Source organism: Micropterus salmoides, unplaced genomic scaffold (genome assembly GCF_014851395.1).
Source record: "Micropterus salmoides isolate LMB-PRFRI ecotype aquatic unplaced genomic scaffold, ASM1485139v1 Ms_hic_scaffold_16, whole genome shotgun sequence".
In the NCBI taxonomy this organism is placed as follows: Eukaryota; Metazoa; Chordata; class Actinopteri; order Centrarchiformes; family Centrarchidae; genus Micropterus; species Micropterus salmoides.
This window is the reverse complement of record NW_024040707.1, coordinates 24,599,147-24,619,584: the sequence shown is the minus strand read 5'-3', so window position 1 is coordinate 24,619,584 and position 20,438 is coordinate 24,599,147. Positions and strand designations below refer to the sequence as shown.

At 39.5% G+C, this 20,438-nt stretch overlaps 1 protein-coding gene and 1 long non-coding RNA gene across 2 annotated transcripts; both read right to left on the bottom strand.

Moving 5' to 3' along the window:
- Positions 1-4,104: 4,104 nt before the first annotated feature.
- On the bottom strand, positions 4,105-11,375 carry LOC119905733 (keratin, type II cytoskeletal 8-like). The gene is made up of 8 exons (XM_038723018.1): positions 10,857-11,375; positions 8,940-9,148; positions 8,154-8,214; positions 7,907-8,002; positions 5,829-5,993; positions 5,451-5,576; positions 5,068-5,332; positions 4,105-4,922 (listed from the first exon to the last, which is right to left on the bottom strand). The coding sequence occupies exons 1-8, from the start codon at positions 11,271-11,273 to the stop codon at positions 4,690-4,692; spliced, it is 1,572 nt and encodes a 523-aa protein (XP_038578946.1). The 5' UTR covers positions 11,274-11,375; the 3' UTR covers positions 4,105-4,689.
- Positions 11,376-17,549: 6,174 nt separating this feature from the next.
- On the bottom strand, positions 17,550-18,605 carry LOC119904926. The gene is made up of 2 exons (XR_005444757.1): positions 18,301-18,605; positions 17,550-18,053 (listed from the first exon to the last, which is right to left on the bottom strand). It is a non-coding gene; the product is annotated as an uncharacterized LOC119904926 (long non-coding RNA).
- Positions 18,606-20,438: the final 1,833 nt, after the last annotated feature.

Here is a 20,438-nt window from a genome sequence, read left to right as displayed (position 1 = left end):
ATTAATCACAAATAAAGTTCAGCTGTTCTAGTAGGATTTTCCTATTTTCTTAGTTGCATCTCCGAACAAAAGCTATGGTCCGCAGAGAGCTTTCAAATCATCAGAGAGATCTCATTGTTAAAAGACATAAGTCAGGAGACGGGTACAAAAGAATTTGAACCAAATAAAATATGCCACCATTAATACATCAGATACCAGATAAGACAATTGATTAGATTTGTCTTTATTGTAAACTTCCTATGTTGTTTCACTGTGCCACAAATATACTCACGTTTTCTTATTGGTCGAGCTCTTGTTTGAGATCCTGCTGCTTCCTTTGAATTTGCTGGTACTTCAGTCTAAGTTCGTAGTGAATCTTTTAGGGAACAACTCCTCCATCCTCATCACTGTCAGATATCGGATCTTATTCCGCAAAGTCCCTTGCAACAGCAAGAGGCAAAGAATACATAGTCTGCTTTCTTAATTTCAATGATTTTATTAAACATACAAACAGTGCAATATACTTGAAAAATGTGACAATTAATATTGTGATGACATAAATTTATGATTAATGATGATCCCCCAGGAACGGTCAGATTTTTTATTTTTTTCCCCCATGCAGTTAACTTTTCCAAGTATCAAATGTTGTCTCATTTAAATCATGGAAATCCAACCTATTATTGGTTATTGGTTAAGTGAGACCCCAACCTGAAAAATGGAACATTACAAGACAAAATAATACAAAGGACTGAGTTGCATAGATGTACCAGAGTTAATAGAAGGCAATTTCAGAAATATGATCGTTTTGTAAAATTCAGGTAATCATTCAGGTAAAAATTGTAAAATTGCTGATGATCTGTTTTCAAAGGATAAATGTTTTTCAACTGATGTCTGACCTCCCTTGTTTAAAGTTATTTCCAAGAGACAACAGAGACTTGTAAATTGCTAAAGAAAACTATTCCTATATTGTTGGGACATTATACCCAGAAGCGAAATAATAATCAAATATTCAATGTTTCTTGCATTTAAATAATACCAAACTCAGAAAGGTGAGATATCAGAATTTTAGTGAATTCACCAACATATTCTAACTTTGATAAAAATTCCATCTTTTATTGCCAATGATGAATTTCCAGCTGGATTTCAACTCTATTCAAGTTTGCTACAAATTCAGTCTCAAAACGTGTGTGTATATATATATATATATATATATATATATATATATATATATAAAAGGTTTGCTAGTAATTTCACATTAATTTAATTTGAAGTTATTTGTGTTTTAGTATTTAATATTTTCAGTGCACTAGCTTTGAAAATAAACTTGACTGCGGAGCCCTACACGTCCAAAAACGACGCTAAAGGGTCTTGACAATTTTACTGGGCCACAGCACATGGACTCTGGGGCACATGCCCCAGTAAAAAGGGTCTAGCGACGCCTATGGGCTGAATACCATTATCATTTCTGTTTTCTACTGACCTGGTGTACCTACAACATTTACAAATTTTACAAAAACAAAAAGGCTGGATTATACTTTAAAAGGATATTTTCTATAGTTTTATATTGTAAGCAAGTCTTATGTGCAAGGTAAAACCAACCGTGAGCCACTCACTCAGAACAGGAGCAGTTCTGCTTATAATAAGGGCTTTGCTATGTTATCATGCTACATATCGCAACCTTTAAATCAAAGTACAACTTTGTACTGAACTGATTTACAATTTGCAGTTTAGCATAATGTGAAGTGGTTGTGATATTTAGCACAACAAGCTAGCTTGCTCTTGGTGGGAATTGTTGGGTCTCTGTAAATAATATCACAGAGTACGGTCTAGATCTGCTCTTTTAAGAAAAGTGCTATGACATAACTATTTTTGTGATTTTGGTGCAATATAAATAAAATTGAATTGAACTTAACTTTCTATTTATTCCACAGGTTCCTAAATAAACCGTACTTACTGGCAATACCACATGAAGACAGCAGAACAAGCTTGTTGATTGAGAGAACTGTCAGGCTCCTACATGTGCTCTTCAGTGTATATTCAAAATGGCTGCCCTCCTGTTACAGTTTTACATGGTGCATGAATTATAGGCTGTGGTCATTGTTTCTCAGGTACCAGTTTTACTGTTTACACAACTGAGAAAAACTGTATTGCAGCACTGAAATATCAGGAACTTCTTTTTTTCACCAGTAAATTACTGAATGCTTTTCTGATTCATTCTTGTTACATATTTGTTTTTGACAAAGTGTGTTAGCATTTCAAAAATGTGCTGCAGATATATAGTGTTTTGCAGGTGGTGAAGTACTAAAGAGAAAAGAGTCCAGGATTTTTGAATAAAGCGGTTATTGAATGCAATTTGTTTGAAAACAATGAAAAACAATTTACAGTTTGGTCCACATACACTTCTGTTTGGCTGACTGTGTAAAGAGTTTTGATAATGTGACTTCATTTTGACCAGTGCAGGTTAGCAACTGAAAAAAAACGGTAAACAGCAGACATAAGAAAACAACTGCGGGCGACTGAAGAGGAAAAAAAGTCAAGCAAAATAAATAAACTCAGCATAGCCATGAGAAGAGAAATAATAACAATTAATTAAATAAATAACTTATTGGCATGCAGAAAGAATAACGCACCTACCTGTTGACAACCATGGACAACCTAAATTTGTTTGTGTGTGTGTTTGTGTGTGCATAAGTTAGTGAGAATGGGACACCCCACCCCTGGTGAAGGAGGCCCCAGTGAGGAGAGGAGACAATGGATCCAGTGCCTAAGGACACACCACTCACCCCAGACATGAGTGTGGAATGCGTGGAATGTGTCCGTTCCTTCATCATTTATATTGCTTTACTCTGTAAGGGTCCACCGATCAAAAGACTCAAAACAGATTTTCATAAAAATTAATCCACGTTGTGAATTCTGTCGTGTGAAGTCCAACGCTCTCTGTCTGCTAACTTCTGCCACACTTCTCTCATCTTGTACCATGTTGTTTTTGTTATGTTGCTGCCTTCAAAATAAAAGCTCATTGCCTAAGCCATCCAGACCATAGACTGTAGACCTATATAAAAGGTCCAGACAGACCTGGTCTGTCTGAGCTAGATCAAATGAATGACATGTATGTGATATTATTGGATAATTTTTAAACAAGTAATATTCTATTTGAAATAAACAATAATGTTTCATAGTAGCCTATTTCAGTTTTGTGCGAGGTGAATTAAAGGCCTCTCCCATATGGATGCCTGTCCCAAATAAAGGCAGGGTCAAGGGTCAGGGTGATTTTAGCAAATAAAAGCCTTCTTTCAATTCTTTCACGCCCAGGTTGAAAATCACGGCTAAGTTTTACAGTATATCAAAAGGGAAACATACAACTACACTGAACAAAATTATAAACGCAACACTTTTGTTTTTGCCCCCATTCATGATGAGCTGAACTCAAAGACTTTCTCTATGTACACAAAAGGCCTGTTTCTCTATAATGTTGTTCACAAATCTGTGGAAATCTGTAAGTGAGCACTTCTCCTTTGCCGAGATAATCCATCCACCTCACAGATGTGGCATATCAAGATGCTGATCAGACAGCATGGGTATTGCACAGAAATGCCTTAGGCTGGTCACAATAAAAGTGTGCAGTTCCATCACACAGCACAATGCCACAGATGTTGCAAGTTTTGAGGGAGCGTGCAATTGGTATGCTGACTGCAGGAATGTTCACTAGAACTGTTGCCCGTGAACTGACTGTTCATTTCTCTACCATAAGGCGTCTCCAATGGGGTTTCAGAGAATTTGGCAGTACATCCATACTGGTGGGCTGGTGTGGTAACACGTGGTCTGCGGTTGTGAGGCTAGTGCGTTGATGTGTGTGGTCGTAGGCGGGGCGCTCCAGCTGATCTCCTGCAGCGTTCCACATCTGAAGCTCATCCCTGCAATCAACCTCTCCAATAAAACTCCAGCTCATTTTCCAGTCTGCGCCAGATCATCTGTTGACCCACAGTGGTAACAAACGGTAAGGTCCAGCCTTGTGTCTGCTCTTGGATCCACACAGCTGCCATAACAAATTCATAGTTAATTTATTGCTACTACATTTCTTTCTTTCTCTTTGAGTCATCATCAAAAATTAAAACAAACACGTCGTTTTTTTTCAGTAAACACATTTTTATTTGGTAGCAAAAACGCACCTCGGGAAAACAGGATGATGTGGGCAGCCTCTTAATGGATCAAACCTTTTCAGTTACAGTACGCACACAGGGAAGACATGCACTACCTACTGTAGCAGGCAATTTTAAGAAGTTACGCTGAAGCACTGTTTCGGTACAATCACATTCCTTTGAAAACACCACTGTCCATTTGATGCAACACCATTTTGAAGGACAGTCTTTTGTGTATGGGAAAGCTGTTGCATAGCTTTCAAGGGAGTGTTATAAATATCTTTTTTTCATATGTGCAATTTGCCCAGTTTTTATCTCACTTAACTACTACTTTAGGACACATAGTCAGATATCTGATGTAAAAAAATACATTTTTTGGTCCCTTTCAGATCTTTGGTAGTGTTAGGATAATTTATTGCTTAATGAAAAAAATGTTATACTCTATTGGAAAATGGCTGGTAAGCACTTTACTTCCGACCTGTTTATTTTAATAGTTGGGGGTGAACTGTTCATATAAAACTACCAGAGGAGATCATAGCAGACAGGTAGCTACACCTTTAAACTATAGAGCTCAATCCTCAATGACCTCAGAGGACTCAGACACCACTCTACCATCCTTGGTCTCAATCATCTTGATAACAACGTTCTTCTTGGTTTGGGTGGTGCTGTAGCCTCCGCCGCTGCCGCTGCTGAAGCCACCCAATTTGCTGCCGTATCCGCTGCCATATCCGCCACTAAAACCACTGGAGTAACCAGCTGAGTAGCTGCTCTTCATGGTATCCATGGGGTAACCGCTGTAGCTTGCTGTTAAGAGAAAGGTGAAGAGAGACAAGAGAGTAGTATGAAAAAACAAAACCTGGAAAAGTGTGCAATCTCCAATCAATGAAGACCTTTTGCTATGACTGTCAATACAAAGACAATGAAGGTTAGGTAGATGAAGATGACTTACTGCTCTGTTGGGAGATGTTGATAGCCTTGATGCCATTCGCCAGCCTGTCCTCCTCTCCCTCCAGAAGTTTCCTGTAGGTGGCGATCTCAATGTCCAGAGCCAGCTTGACATTCATCAGGTCCTGGTATTCTCTGATCTGGCGGGCCATGTCTTGTTTGGCTCTCTGTAGGGCATCTTCCAGGTCTCTAATGCGGGCCTTGGCATCTTTCACTGCCATCTCACCACGCTCCTCAGCCTCAGCGATCTGGGCCTCCAGGTTGGCACGCTGGGAGAAGATTATTAAAAAAAAAGGCTTTGTCAACTCTTCTGATTGTTAAATGTCAATAAAACTATATATGATTGCCCCAAATCCCATACCATTTTGCCAAAACACTTTCCCGTACCTGTCCCTTGACGGCATCAATCTCTGATGTCAGTCTCTGGATCATGCGATTGAGATCTGCAATCTCTGTCTTGGTTGACCTCAGGTCATCTCCGTATCTGCTGGCGGATGTCTGCATCTCCTCATACTAAATAAATATCAATAATTATAGAACACAACATTACAAACTCTATTGGTGAGAACTCATGAAGTGATCTGTGTTTTTACTGAGGAGAAAAATGTTTTTACTTTTTCAAATATTAATTTAACCTATACATATGGCAAATAGGGTTTGCAGCATGCACCATATTTACCTTTCTAAATGTAAGAAAATAGTGGAAGCATATTCAAATGACAGTAACCTTAACATAAGAAAAATCTTAAAGGAGTTCTCCATTACCTTTGTCTTGTACCATGTCTCTGCCTCAGCACGGCTACGGTTGGCAATGTCCTCATACTGAGCCTTGACTTCAGCCACAATGGAGTCCATGTCCAGGTTGCGGCTGTTGTCCATCTCCACAATGACTGAAGTGTCCTTGATCTGTCCCTGGAGCTCACGCAGTTCCTTAAGAAGCACAAAAACAAACAGTGAGGAAACCCATGCAGGTAATGTACTTACAGGGGTGACATAAGAGATGAGTCAAGGGGAACAGATGTTGAGAAAAACCTTAATGTATCAAAAGAGAAACCTGTTCCACAATGACACCACAAGCATCATAAGTATATGACTGGATAGGAAAATCCCAAATTGTATTTTGGAGGTTGGCAGTTTTAAAACTAGGAGAGGAAGTATGAAAAAAATTAGCTGTAGGGGTGACCTAAAATAGTTAAGATAAGATGAGAGTTGAGATTGATGCTTCGATAGAAGGAGCCTGATTCGACTGCCAATCTCACCGTTGAATCTTTGCAGATTATGAATCTAGGATCGTGCCATTTAGGCTATATGAGGCTGCTCAATGTCGGATTTTACAAACTAAATTACACAAATCAAATATCTAATGACTCGTTTATTCTTGTTTTTTAGAGTCACTGTAACAACACAAAATGACAATTAAATATATTGGCCTAAATTTTGGCCTTTCAAAAATATAATACAGCCAGCCCTCTTTATAATAACTATCACAAGCCTTCCATACAGAGGAGTCTGTCAGTTGTTTGATTTGTTCACGATCAACTTTTGTGGAAGCAGCAACCACAGCCTCTCAAATGCTGTTCAAAGATGTGTTTTGTCTTCCCTGACTGTAAATCTCATGTTTGAGAAGGGCCCACAAATTCTCAAAAGGATTCAAGTCAGGTGAGGAATGAGGCCATGACATTATTTTGGCATCATTGAGGCCCTTGCTGGATAGTAAAGCAGTGGATTACTTTGATGCATGTGATGGAGCATTGACCTGCATAAATATCATGACCTTCTTGAATGCTGAGAACTTCTCCCTGTACCACTGCTTGAAGAAAGTATCTTCCAGAAACCATCAGTAAGTTTGGGAGTTGAGTTTCAGTCCATCTGCCACCCAAAAATGTCCAACTATCTAATCCTTAATAATAACTGCCCATACTGGTACTCCTCCTCCACTTTGTTGGTGCCTGAGTTGAAGTGGTGCCCTGTGTACATCAGTGATCCAGCCACGGACCATCTATCTGGTCCATCAAGAGTCACTCTCTCTTTATCTGTCCATGAAACCTTTGAAAAATCTCTCATACAGTATTTGTTTGACCAATCTTGACGCTTCAACTTGGGAATTTTATTCAGTGGTGGTTGTGTCTCAGCCTTCATGACCATGGTCATGTCCATGACCATATAAATAATAATTTAATCAGAATACTTACTTACCTAATAACTGTGCATGCAGTGCACAGCCTATTATGATATACAGTATTTCACAAAAGAAAAAGTAACCACTTTTGTTGCCAGCGGTTGAGACATTAATGGCTATTTTGTTATTTTGTTATTTATATTGTGTTATTTTGAGGGGACAGCAAATTTACACTGTTATGCAAGCTGTACACTCACTACTTAGCAAAGTGTCATTTCTTCAGCTTTGTCACATGAAAAGATTTAATCAAATATTTACAAAAATGTGAGGGTGTACTCACAAAAATGCACCTTGCGCAAAGTTCGAATCATTTATCACCATTAATTAACCACACAAAGAATAATATATCGTTTATAAACATGACTTGGAATGGACAATTCTTGGCGGGCATGCACGGCTCGGCACAAGACCAGTGAATGGCGTAGAGCAAATGGTCAACAATAATACTCTGTTTGGCTGTAAATGTACAGTGTAAGTAACACTGACTAATGAATAAAGACTACAGCTCTGCAGCTTCTCACACACACACACACACACACACACACACACACACATATGATTTGACGACCAGTTGACTATAGGCAAGACTTGACTATTCTGATTCAACTATTTAAAATTTTCGGGGAGTCCGCGACACCCCTACTGAGCTGAAATTGAGCCATACCTCCTCATAGATCGACCTCAGGAAGTTGATCTCATCTGTCAAACTCTCCAGCTTGGCCTCCAGCTCCACCTTATTCATGTAGGCCTCATCGACATCCTGGAACCATCAAAATATAAATACAATAAAGATGTTTGTCAGAATGAGATATCACAAAAACCTGACATTGTCTTCAAAAGAATTGCTGAAAGAAATTACAAACAGGATATTAAATTTCCAACTCAAAGACAAGTTGAATGATAATGCTGACCTTCTTAATGAGGACAAAGTCATTCTCACACTCTGTGCGTTTGTTGATCTCATCTTCATACCTGAGAGAGATAAAAATACAGTTCATGGTTAGATGATGAATATTCATTAAGAATTCAATCTCATGCTCCTGTTATGTAACACTAGGGGGCGCAACTAGTCTAACCCTTACTTTTGCACTCCTTTAGGACATTTGCCTCAACCAGTGTCTGTCATCTCAGGACCAAGAGGTATTACATACAGATATTTCTTCCTCAGGGCACCTCTGAACTTAGCTGATATGTTCAATTTGTCTGTGGACAACTGACAATTATGTGCGGCACTATAATACCCCTTTGTATTAGAGACTCGTGTGTGTCTCATTTGCACTTGTGTCCACTTGTGTAAAGCTGTAGAAAACCTTGCTGACAGCAACTTGATAAAATAGTTTTTACCTCCAGTCATATGTAATGTAATGGGTGTTTAAAACATGCTTCCTCGGGGTTGTAATACCCCAGAGTTTTTATGACGCAAGAAAATGGACAGATGTAGGGAGTAGTCCACAGAAAGATTAACTCAGTGTACAGAAAGGTTAGTCCTGAAGCACAGATCTTACTTGAATATAAAAATGATATAAAAGAAATCCAGCTGTATTTTATTTATGAATAACATTCCTATGCATTTTGAAAATCAGCCATTTCATGTTAAATGAAAAAGACAATTCCAAGATAAACCTCATGCAGTGGAACAGGCCTGGTGCTGCATTGAACGGTTCATTTTTAGCCCTCATTTTCGCCTCCGCACTCACTTGTTCTTAAAGTCCTCCACCAGGCCCTGCATGTTGTGCAGGTCAGCCTCCAGCTTCATCTTGTCGTTGCCCAGGCTGTCTAGCTGTCTGCGCAGATTTGTGATGTAGGCCTCGAACATGGCGTCGATGTTGGAGCGGGTGGTGGTCTGTCCCTGCAGCAGGTTCCACTTGGTCTCCAGCATTTTGTTTTGCTGCTCCAGGAAGCGAACCTTAGGGTACAATTTGGGTTATTAATTAGGATTATTAGAAAGCAATCAATCAATACATATCTGTTTACTGTAACAAATATGTTGTATTCCTTCATCCGTCATTCCGTCATCAGTTATGAATTATAACATTTCCTTCAAAAGTGTGATGTAACTGTCAGCTCTGCCCTGACATAAAAACATCTCTCTGGCTTAAAATCCTAATAATCAGTCATCAGGATCAACATCGCCATACCTCCTATTCATAATCTACAGTCTTTGTTGTTCTTATCTATATTTGGAGCTTTGTAAGCTACTGTTGGCTGTTCCTAGACTGGCCATGCTTTTCCAAAGGAAAGTCTGGCGTACGTGCATCCTGACAGGAGGTAGGGAGAACAACACGAAGGTGGAAAACAGACTAGTTAACCCTTTTCCTACATGTCTTCCTGTTTTTGTACAGCAAGGTTCATAGCGAAAGACAAATAGAGAGAGAAGGGAGTGACACAAAGTTACATCAGGCAGATGCAGAAAAGTCAGTAGTTTTTACTTGACTGTAGATGTGATGAGGGAAGAGAAGAGAGTGAAAAGTCAAGGTGGCAGGAGAAAGTGATTTATTACCTAAAAAAGAATAAGAGGTAATAAATTAAGATAAAAGATGAAAAGGTGGGGGGGTTGCATATTTGTGAACAGTAAAAGCGAGGTGGTGAAAGTAGATACAGGGCCTTGCTCCCTGATACATTGAACTCTATGGGTGAGATCTAACCAAGAACCTTTTATGTCCGTAATTTAAACTGGAGTAAATACAGATAATAAAGTGCCTCCAAATGGACTGCCACACAAAGATAACACAGTGATAGGGTGGGAGTTTATCTAATTTATGTTGAAGTATGCAAAATGTACTTTGCTACTTAATCATTGTGCCAGGAGAAGGAGAGTTGATTTGTAGTCGGTTAGCTGGCAATAACAAGAACATGAAACCTACTGGCCTGTTTAAATATTAACCCACTGCTGCGGCCTGAGAGAACAGATACACTGCTGAGTATGACATAAAAGCTGGACTCAAATGCTGATTTGAATGATCAAAAGCACATCTAATCATACTCCTAATTGATTCTTTAAAATGCATCACTGTGAAAGAAGGTATTGTCATTAAGGTAACAATAGCACTCAGTACTGACTGTATGTTTGTTTGTGTGTGTGTGTGTGTGTGTGGTTGGGAGGAGTAGGGGCCACCAGGGCAGCAGAAAGAGCCACACCTCAGCTAAGGGAGGGACCAACTTGTGTCACATGCCCTTAGCTCTGCCCTGACACACCCTGCTCTCTCTCTGTCTTTGTCTATCTCAGGCCCTTCTTTCTGGAAAGTCAGTTTTTCCTCACTATTAAAGTGCACCCTGAACTAAAACCTAACCCTAAGTTTAAGCTACATCACAATACATGTTCATTTTTCTGCCTTGACTGCATTTGTGGTGAAAGCAGAGAGGAGAGTAAATCAACTTTCTCCATGCAGCAAAAATGTCTAAATCAACTTTACAGGACATAAGGCAAACATATAGATTCTAAATCAAATATTGCATAACACTGTCACAGCACTACAGAGAAACATTCAGCTTTATGACTACACTGTGACTTAGCTTCCCACCCACCAAAAGCAGTTTCCGTCTGAAGAGAAGAATAACACAAAGACCTGTGCAACTTGAATTTTCTGTATCTGAACTCCATTAAAAGTTTTTACCTTGTCAATGAAAGAAGCAAAGCGGTTGTTGAGGGTCTTGATCTGCTCCTTCTCCTGTGTGCGGACAACTTGGATGGTGGGGTCAATCTCGAGGTTCAAGGGAGCCAGCAGGCTTTTGTTCACAGTCACAGCAGTGATAGGGGCCTGAGCACCCATGCCTCCACTGAAGCCCATACCCATGCCCATGCCCATGCCTGTGCCCATGCCTGTGCCACCCATGCTTGAGCCAAGGGCATAGGAAGAGCTGCTAGAGATGCCAGCTCCTCCAAAGCCCCGGTTGCCTCCTCCATAGGAACTCTTGACACTGTAGCTCCTGCGGGAGGAGATAGTGCTAGGTCCAGCATAGGAACTGCTGCTGAAGCTTCGTGGGGCAGTAGAACTCTTCACACTGTATGTGTTGCTCCTATAACTAGACATTCTCAAATCTGAAGTGTTTTTTTTCTTTTGGATAAAATTTGTCTGGGAAAGTCAGACCGAATGTCTCGGCTGGAAAGGCAGGCAGGCAGGGATAGACCAGAGAAGAAATTACTGAAGAGTTTTAAAGCCTGTTTCTGTGGGAGGGGAATGTGGTAAGCTGCCATTGGCTGCAGGTCTGAGTAGGAAAGGGGGGCAGGGCTGTAACTTTATACTTCTGTGACACATTGTTCAGTCACTCCATTACCTTGTGTTTCTACAAGCTTTCTCTGTGTTTATAGAAAAAAAGTTTTGAAGTCTTTTAAAAGGATTGTGGAGTGCTTATTATTATTATTATTAGCTTGTATTCATTGCATTACTCTCCTGAGTGTGTTTGTTTGTGTGTGTGTGTGTGAGTGTGTGTGTTAGTCTGTGGGTAAACGTATTCAAACACACTACAGCTGATTCAACAGTTATGATCTAGAGGACTGATCAAATTTTAAAACCAAGGATTTATATCCAGCAGAAGCAATGTGTCAGAAAAAGTGCAGTGTGTGTGCGAGCACAGGTTGGTAGGTGGCTGATAAGAGGTTCAGTAGTTCTTACACATCAATGCTGGTTTACTTACTTAAATAAAGGTGTGTTACTCATTCAGTGGTAAGCAGTGCTTAATATGTCAGTTATTAGGTTCCCCGATTTATGATGAATTAATTAGGCTATTTAAAACACATGGCATATTATTAGCTACCAAATCAAATAGTAAAGTAAAGTGTGTGTGTGTTTATGGAGGGAGATACTGCTATTTTTAGAGTGTGGTCCATTGGCGTTTAATTATAGTAAATTTGGCAACTCTTTACATCTATTCTGCTACAATTTTATTTCCCTTCACCATCTCTTCTACAAGTTTGACAAGAGTTTATAACTCATTGTGTGGCCTATATGCACAGAAATGTTAACAATCTTTTCACTAGACCAATGTAGATTTATTTAGAAATCTAGTCCAGTCTTGTTACCTAAGACTCATTCTGCTGGTTCTCTTAAAAACATCAATAAAAATTATGATGCTGAGAAGCACTTGGTGAAATCCAACTGTTAACATGCGTATATTTCAATATTCAAGCATCCTTAAAAATACATTTTAATCTGTTTCCACAGTGGTATCCTACAAACAGACATTTTGGATGAGTGTTAGCAGTTTTGGATGCTTTAGGGCTCAAAGTTCCTTGGCTACTGCACACAACCTGAATGCAACCCTTAGTCTTGTTCTGAGTATAACGCACACCACATGCACTGTTCTGTATGCAAACCAGGTGAACTGCACTAACCAGATGGCTTTCCTGTCAAACAAGATGTATGTTGGCTATGGCTTTTAAAAACAACAAACACTAGTTTATTTATGCTTACATAGGCTGTATATATAAACTGTGCTTGTGTGCGTCTGTCTACACAACATGCACTTGATATAATATATTATATAATCTATAACTGCTACTCATTCCTGAGAGAACTGCTAACTGTGTTAGTAAAGAATTCACCACACTGATAACAGAGCCAATATTGCTTCTATCATTTCTGTTTGTACTGTAACTTAATTTGTTTCTCACCATGCTGCTGGGTGAAACTATACTTTGTGGCTCAGCCTTCCACCAATTCATGTGCATTCCTCTCCCCCCTCATTCATTTCCTACTCCAGTCACCACGATGAGTCATGAGTCATGAGTCTTGGCATTACTGATCCAATCCCCTCCACCATACTCTCCATCTTTAACCTTCTTCTATTCCCGCCAGTGGCTCTTGGCGTCATAACTGTCATGGAAACAAACCAAAATAAAATGGACTTCTTTCAGCTAAAATGGATGCCAGCTCAAGAAGGAGGCATTAGCAACTCCAGCACAGAGGGACCAATCTTTCTTAAAAACATGGTGCAATATTGATGTGATGTTTTGAATCTGAGTTTGACATTTCACCATAAGAAAAAATCTGCCAAGTAAAAAAAACAGTGCCAAAGGGGAATTCCAGCTTTGATTGGTGAAACTGACAAGACAGCAGAAAGATCATAATGATCAATGTTCACATCATGTTGGAGGTTGGTTCAAAACAAACAGTGACATGAGATCTCTCTCAGAGCACATGCAAATTGATTGAATTTGAGAAAATCCACCATGAATTATGAAGCATGTTTTGGTTGATGATATTGCTTTCATTACTCCGCCCACCAAAATGCTGTGCTAAGTTGGTTAAGAGTAGATCCTACTTGACTACAGAAACAGAGGTGACCACACACATTTGGAGACATGGTACAGTTTTGAGTTAGTAGTACAGTTATCAAATCATATTTGGATTCTGAGTAACGCTATAACTATGTGCAATAATAAGAAGAGCGTAAGATTATGCCTCCGATTCTTTTGCTTTCATTTCAATCAGTGGTAATTCATTAGGACCTGTCACATGCTTGAAGTGAGTCCATCTGTCATTACACCACCATCAGTAGACTGATGTTGATTTTATCTGCTGGCTAATCACAAGCTAAGCAGGTGACTGATATTTCTTGTTTGACTGGTGTTGAGCAGCAGTGAGCAGGATTTCACAGCAGGATAAAGAAGTGTGAACAGGGATGGACCTTGTAACATTCTATAAATATTTCAGAGGTCCTATTGCTGTCAGCTCTGCACAATGCTGTCACAAGGTGTGTCTGAGTGTTTTATAGCTATTGTAGTAAGTGTGTGTACAGGCACTGAGGGTGTGTGTTCATGGGTGTAACACTCTAAACCCTTTACTCCACTCAACCATAAAAGACACACCAGGTGAAGGTTAAGGTGGTTAATCATCATACAAAATGTGTCAAAATCGCAGGATTTGCAGAGTAAACTTGTTGTGATCATCCCAAAAATGGACATTATCGTGATAATGGATTTGTGTCTTCAGTTAACAATAACATAAAGCTGTCTAGTCGTCCTTCCTTGCAGGATACAATACAATCACCCTGCACACTGAACAACCCTTTTTGTTTGAAGGGCCCATTGTGTCGCAATTGAATCTTCTATAGCATTAAGGAGTGAAAGACGACCAACCCTCTGTGATTGCACAGACCTGATTTACTTCACTTTCCTTAGGAACAGCAGGTTCTGTGGGATGTTAAGGATATATATTAGTTTAGAAAGTAGCCTTTAGTAGCCTAGCAAGAGGGATCATACTGTTGCGCTGCAGCTTTAAAAGGTGAAATGATATTATGATCATCATGAGCAGATATCAACCAAAAAAATCAATGAAAATTTCAGATCCTTTCAGTTTTTCAGTCCTTTAAAAGAATGCTATCTTTATAAAACTTACCTGACTTCAATTTTTCCATGAAATTTCTCATTAAAATATTTCAGCATGTGTAGCAAAATAATCTGAGCACAGAAGTTCTTTTTCTATACTATTGGGCTATAAGGTAAACTTTGAAAAGAGTGAAAAACTCCCTCTGACTGAATTCATTTACAGAGATCTGTGCCAGTCAGCCAGTCAGGTGGATAGCAACTTGAAGAACCTACATGTACTGTAAATATAAACTTAAATAGTGTCTGGACTATCAGAAATATTTACATTTATTCATTTAGGTGACGCTGTTTTCCAAAGAAACTTACAATTGCTATATGTTAGAAGTCGCACGCCTTTGGCAAGTGTCTTGCTCAGGCATTTTGGTGTCTCACAGTAGATTCGAACCCAAGTCTCTCACACCAAAGGCATGTGCCTTATCCACTGTTCCATTACCACCCCATCAAACCTTTCTCAGATGCTTTTTGGGTTTTTCCTAATATATAAAATATCAATAATACACAATCTATCACAGTGACAGATCATGGAGCTCTCTACATGGCTCTGAGTTGCCCTTGGCAAACCAGTCATTGCTGGTTGACCGTCCCTGGTATAAAAATCAAGGCACCTATTGTTTTTGCTTTATAATTTTCTTTTTTTTAAAAAGCCACCGTTAGTACGCACCCTGCGTTTTGGGGTGGTACGCACTGGACACAACATGGTGTACATGTAAAGATTCGAGCACCTGATTGAAAAGCCTGGACTGGAAATATGAGCCTTGGTCAGTCTAGATTATACGGGGTAGGCCAAAGGTAGTAAAAAACTTTGTCAACACTTTCACTACAGCGCTGGCTGTTATTTTACGCAACGGAATAGCTTCAGGAAAGCAGGTGGCAGTGCACATGATGGTATGTAAATATTCATTTCCACTCTTGGTTCGGGGCAAAGGCCCAACACAGTCAATTATTACACACTCGAACGGCTCTCCTATCGCTGGTATCGGGTGTAATGTCATGGTGCGGGGGGGATAATTTGGTTTGGTTTGCCTGCGATCTGGCAAACATGACAACAGCAGTAGTACTTTTGCTATCCCTAAATGTCCTGACCACTGTTCTATGGAGAGAACATGCTGTTGGTACATTGAAAGAACCACTACCTGGTAGATGACATTCCAGTCAGAATTAACTGCTGCAGAAAGGGTCAATATACATACCAGAATGTCTTTATCGATTAAATAGGCTACTTTTTCTCCGCTTGCTTTGTCGGCCCTCACCACACTGGAGAAGCATCTCTTTAGTGTCGGGCATGCGTGTCAAAAGGGGTGGATTTCAGTCTTTTTGTCTGATATGGTTTGGGGGCATGGTAGTGGGGAAATAGGAATGAAAACCCCATCTACAAAAAACTGCACATGCTCAAATCTGTCCCACATTTCACATGTTTAATAAAAGTCCAGCCCTGAAGACATCTACACGTCAATGTCCACTCATAGTCATAGCGCCACCTACTAGCAACAGGAAATTACCTTTAACAAAGCAGCCCCCGCAGCACGTGTGACCTACATGTACGAAATTTCTGTGGCACATGGACCACACCAACGCCATGTTACATAATGACGCATATAGGTTATGAAAGTACAGGCTGGATAACAATCGAGCAGTGTTTTCTGTGGGAGATGGTAACTCAGTTTTAGGTGGACTTTGGGCTCTTTTTTACATGCAAAAAAAGATATATAACACAGTAAAAGAAAGGGAAAAAGCCAAAAAGCATTTTATGACCTCTTTATGTGAAAACGTACAAGCTTCACAACATAGCATCGATGTCTTGTCAATGTCAATGGCTATTTGAGGATCTCGTTTTCTCAATTAGTCCCATTGACTTTAATGTTTTGCTGTGTAATCTCAAGGCACTGATTATAAAAAGTTGTTCTATGCATGAGTTTTTGTCAAAATACGTCTGTGTTGTGGCGTCAAAACCCCATGATTCACCAATAAAACAGGAAGTTGTGAGAACTTCAGTGTACATGCTCACATCTGCATTTAATTTCACATGTGTAATAAGAGTCCTGCCCTGAACACATCCAGAAGCCAGTATTCTCTCAAAGTCACAGCACCAGCTACTGGCAATAGAAAAGTTTATAAATAGACAAATTTTATGCTGTGATGAACGACTCCTAGCAGGTTGGCCATATCGACTTTGAACACTTGATGATGCTATGTTGTGAAGCTTGTGACACTATAACACTATTTCAGTGCTAACAGAATGATCAACCTACCAATGATGTTCCTTTTTCTAATACAATAACTCCTGTCTGATATTTATAGCTCTCTCACTGATGTTTGAACAAAAAAAGAAATATAGATGGAAAAATAAACAAGGACAAGAGGATCAGGAGAACAGAAAATGAAAATGTTCCATGGAAAAAACTGATCCTATTCAGCTCAGTGGCCCTGAGCCCAGTTTGGTTCCTTATTGGATTTTCTGTCTCCTGCTCTCTCCGTCCCCTCAGCAGCATTTCCTGATTTAAAAAACAAAGACTTTATTTGTAGCATGTGTGCTAGTGTGGGAACCATTTCCTCTTATTTATATTAATCACATATGCATTTTATCCACCTTCTCTGTTTCTTTCAACACACACACAAACACACAAACACCACATGTTGCTCTCATGTTTCTGTGTGTGTGTCTTTGTGTGATCTCCCTGTTTATCCTCCGCCTACCACCCATGTCACTCTATCTTACCACACCCACGGTTGCTATAGCAACAGGGGTTTACCACAGAGCAATGATGACTTTCCCAGATGCATGCGTGTTTGCTCTGAAAATAATTTTAGTGTGGTTGCCATGGATACGGAGATACATGGAATTATACAATGTGTAATTACATACTGTATGCAGTGTAGGTATGTGTGGAAACACTGCAGCACACATTTGTCACTAGAAATCTGAATTTGCCTCACTTCCTTACAAGAGACTAGACTTGTCAGCGAGACTCATTCACAGAAGTAGTCCTCAATTTCAGATTTTTATGAAAGCTGCAGTCAGTAACAATGGAACATACAATGCATATAAATGTAGTTGCTTGATTGTTTATGCTGAAAGTAAAAATTTTTTTTATCATTTTGATATTTATTTAAAAAATAATTAATATATTATCCAGAACAGTGAAAAACATATTTTGTATTTTCTCTACCCTCTTGGGAATAAAACTATAACTATGTACAGGTATCTATTCACATAGTGGATGCAATTTGTATATCTGTTAGTGACATTACACCCTACTAGGATAAAACCTCTGTATTGTCCTAGAGGATCAACAGTCACATTTCTTCCAAACAAAGCAACTCGGTATCACAACTCTGTGACCAAGTGCTATTGCCACACTACAAACTGTCCGTATGCTGCCTGACTGAACTGTCTGTTACTCTGTACTGAGTCTGGAAGGTCAGCCATGTGTGGTGCATGGAAACACAGTAGTCTGGATGTTGTCCACAGTCCTCAGATTCTGGCCTGTAAAGGAATATATAATTGTTAGAACCTCAAGTTGGAAAGATTAGTATAATTGGACAGAACATTCATCATGAGTCTAACACACAAAATTCACCTTCGCTTTGCGTAATGTTACAACAGCTGTTAGCACAGCTATCTGAATCAAATCTGTAATCTGTAACACACTGAATCAAACTCAGCTTGACAGTGAGTACTAACAGCCAGGTTAGTTGTTTATTGTCATAAGGAGTTGTAGTTGTATTCTTACCTGTGTTTCAGACATGATGTTAGCCACAGTACTGCGCTCCTCCTACTGTGCTCGTCGCACTCTGCTCATGCTCCATGTTCACATGTTTCGGGGGCATGGCTTTGGAAGGATCCCAGAAGGGAGGGGGTGGGAGTTTCTCTGTTGGATACGTTGGATACCCTGCCTTTAAGTTTCGTGTTCTTAATAGTTTTTTTAGTCGGTCTGTTTTCTGTTCTGTTTAGTTTAGTCTTGTCTGGTGTTAGTTTGAGTCCTGTGTCCTGTGCTTCACTCTGCCTGCCTGTATGTGCTCCCTGTCTTGATTGCCTCATGTGTTCCACCTGTTTGCTCTCCCTCCCTGCTTGTTTGCCTGAGTATACATTTTTCAGTCAGTTCTGTTCAGTCACTGTCCAGTTATTGTAGTGTCATGTCGAGGTCTGTCCTGTGTGTAACCCTGTTTCTTACTTATATTCTCTGTCTTTGAACTCAGCAATTGGATAGTGTCTTTTCTTGGTTTTTGGTTTTCCGTGCCCACATGTCAGCCTGTGTTCATCAGTTCATTCTTGTTTTTGAATAAAACTCACCAACTGCAACTGAAAGCTCTGTGTACGCTTTGACCAAATGTGACAACAAGTTACTAACATGATGGGGCATAAAAAGAGAATCCCAGTCTTTCTCAAGTAAAGATGGGGAGGGGTACACCACTCGCTGGAAAATAGTTCAATAATTTAAGAATAATGTTTCACAATTTCAAATTGCAAAGAATCTGGGTATTTCATGGTATACAATACATCATATCATTAAAAGATTCAGAATCAGAAGAAATCTCTGTATGCAAGGGTCATGGCTGAAAACCAATATTCGCTGGCTGTGATCTTTGGACCCTCAGATGGCACTGCATCAAAAACAGACACAATATCTGTAGTGGCAATCACTGCATGGGCTGAGGAAAACTTTGTCTGACAAGTTGAAACTCTACCATGCAAAGAGGAAACCGTTTAGAAGCCAGAACCAGAAACGCTACCGCCTTCTGTGGGCCTGAGCGCAGTTAAGATGGACTGTGGCGAACTACCTCTGGTAAAGATTTTAACATTTTAATTCTGTCTGGAAATCATGGACCCCGCGTCCTCCAGGCTAAAGAGGAGCGGGACTATCTGACTTGTTATAAGTATTAAAAGGCAAAGGAGACCCCAAACTGCTGAGCAATTGAAATCCTATTTCAAGAAAGTATTGAGTATTGTTAAAGGAAGAGGTGATACAACATAGTGGTAAGCTTTTTTTGAAACATGTTGGTAGCATCAAATTCAAAATGTTCCAAACACTTTTGCACACAAACAAACACAATTGCACAACATCACATTTTGTTTTTATTTGCATTTTACATAGCATGCCAAGTTTTTGGGAAACAGGGTTGTAACATTATACTGCAAGCAGACTTCATCCAGCACACAGCAGATTAGAACTGTGCAGAGTATGGGAACTCTTGCGCAATCTCATTTCTGCAGTATGTCTTTACATAGTTTCTTTTAATCACTGTGATATATTCATCTATATATCTAGAGCCAAGAAACACAGACGAATATGGAGTCTTCCACTGTGATGAAACGGATATTAAATTTCTGTGTGTAGCCCCCTCAAACTATAAAGGGTTGAATGCAGAAGAATACTTTCTTACAAGGCCTCCTCACTGAGCAAAAGGATAACAGTTGTGAGAAAAGGATAAGAGTTATGAGAAAAATGCCAAAAATGTCATGTAGGGCTCCCAGTCTGGTAATCAGTAAAGCACTATGCTTAACATTAGAAAGGCAGTGAGGGGAAACACAGAAACTTTATTTTGAACATGTGTTTCAAAGTGCGTACCAAATTATTTAAATCCAAAACCAAGCTGTTACATGACTTCGAGGACGGTTGTTTGTTTACTGCAGTGTGAGGAATTTATCATGGTTATGTGGCAAACTACTGGACTATATGATGAAAGAAAATTGGGTTGTCACGATTAGAGCTGAATTCCTTGTGGTTCTTTTGAAAACAGCTGATTAAATTTCACTTTGTAATACATAATACATGCCATTTGATGTAACAATGGAGATCAGATACTTAACATAAACTTAGGGACAAAGGGTAATATGACATCTATTGTTCTCATGCGAAGGTGTGTTCCT

Coding starts and splice junctions, on each gene's coding strand:
- LOC119905733 (XM_038723018.1), bottom strand. CDS start 11,273: ATGTCTAGTTATAGGAGCAACACATACAGTGTGAAGAGTTCTACTGCC. Junction 8,215..8,939: donor GTGGAGGACTTTAAGAACAA/GTGAGTGCGGAG, acceptor TATCTCTCTCAG/GTATGAAGATGAGATCAACA. Junction 5,577..5,828: donor AGACATGGTACAAGACAAAG/GTAATGGAGAAC, acceptor ATATTTATTTAG/TATGAGGAGATGCAGACATC.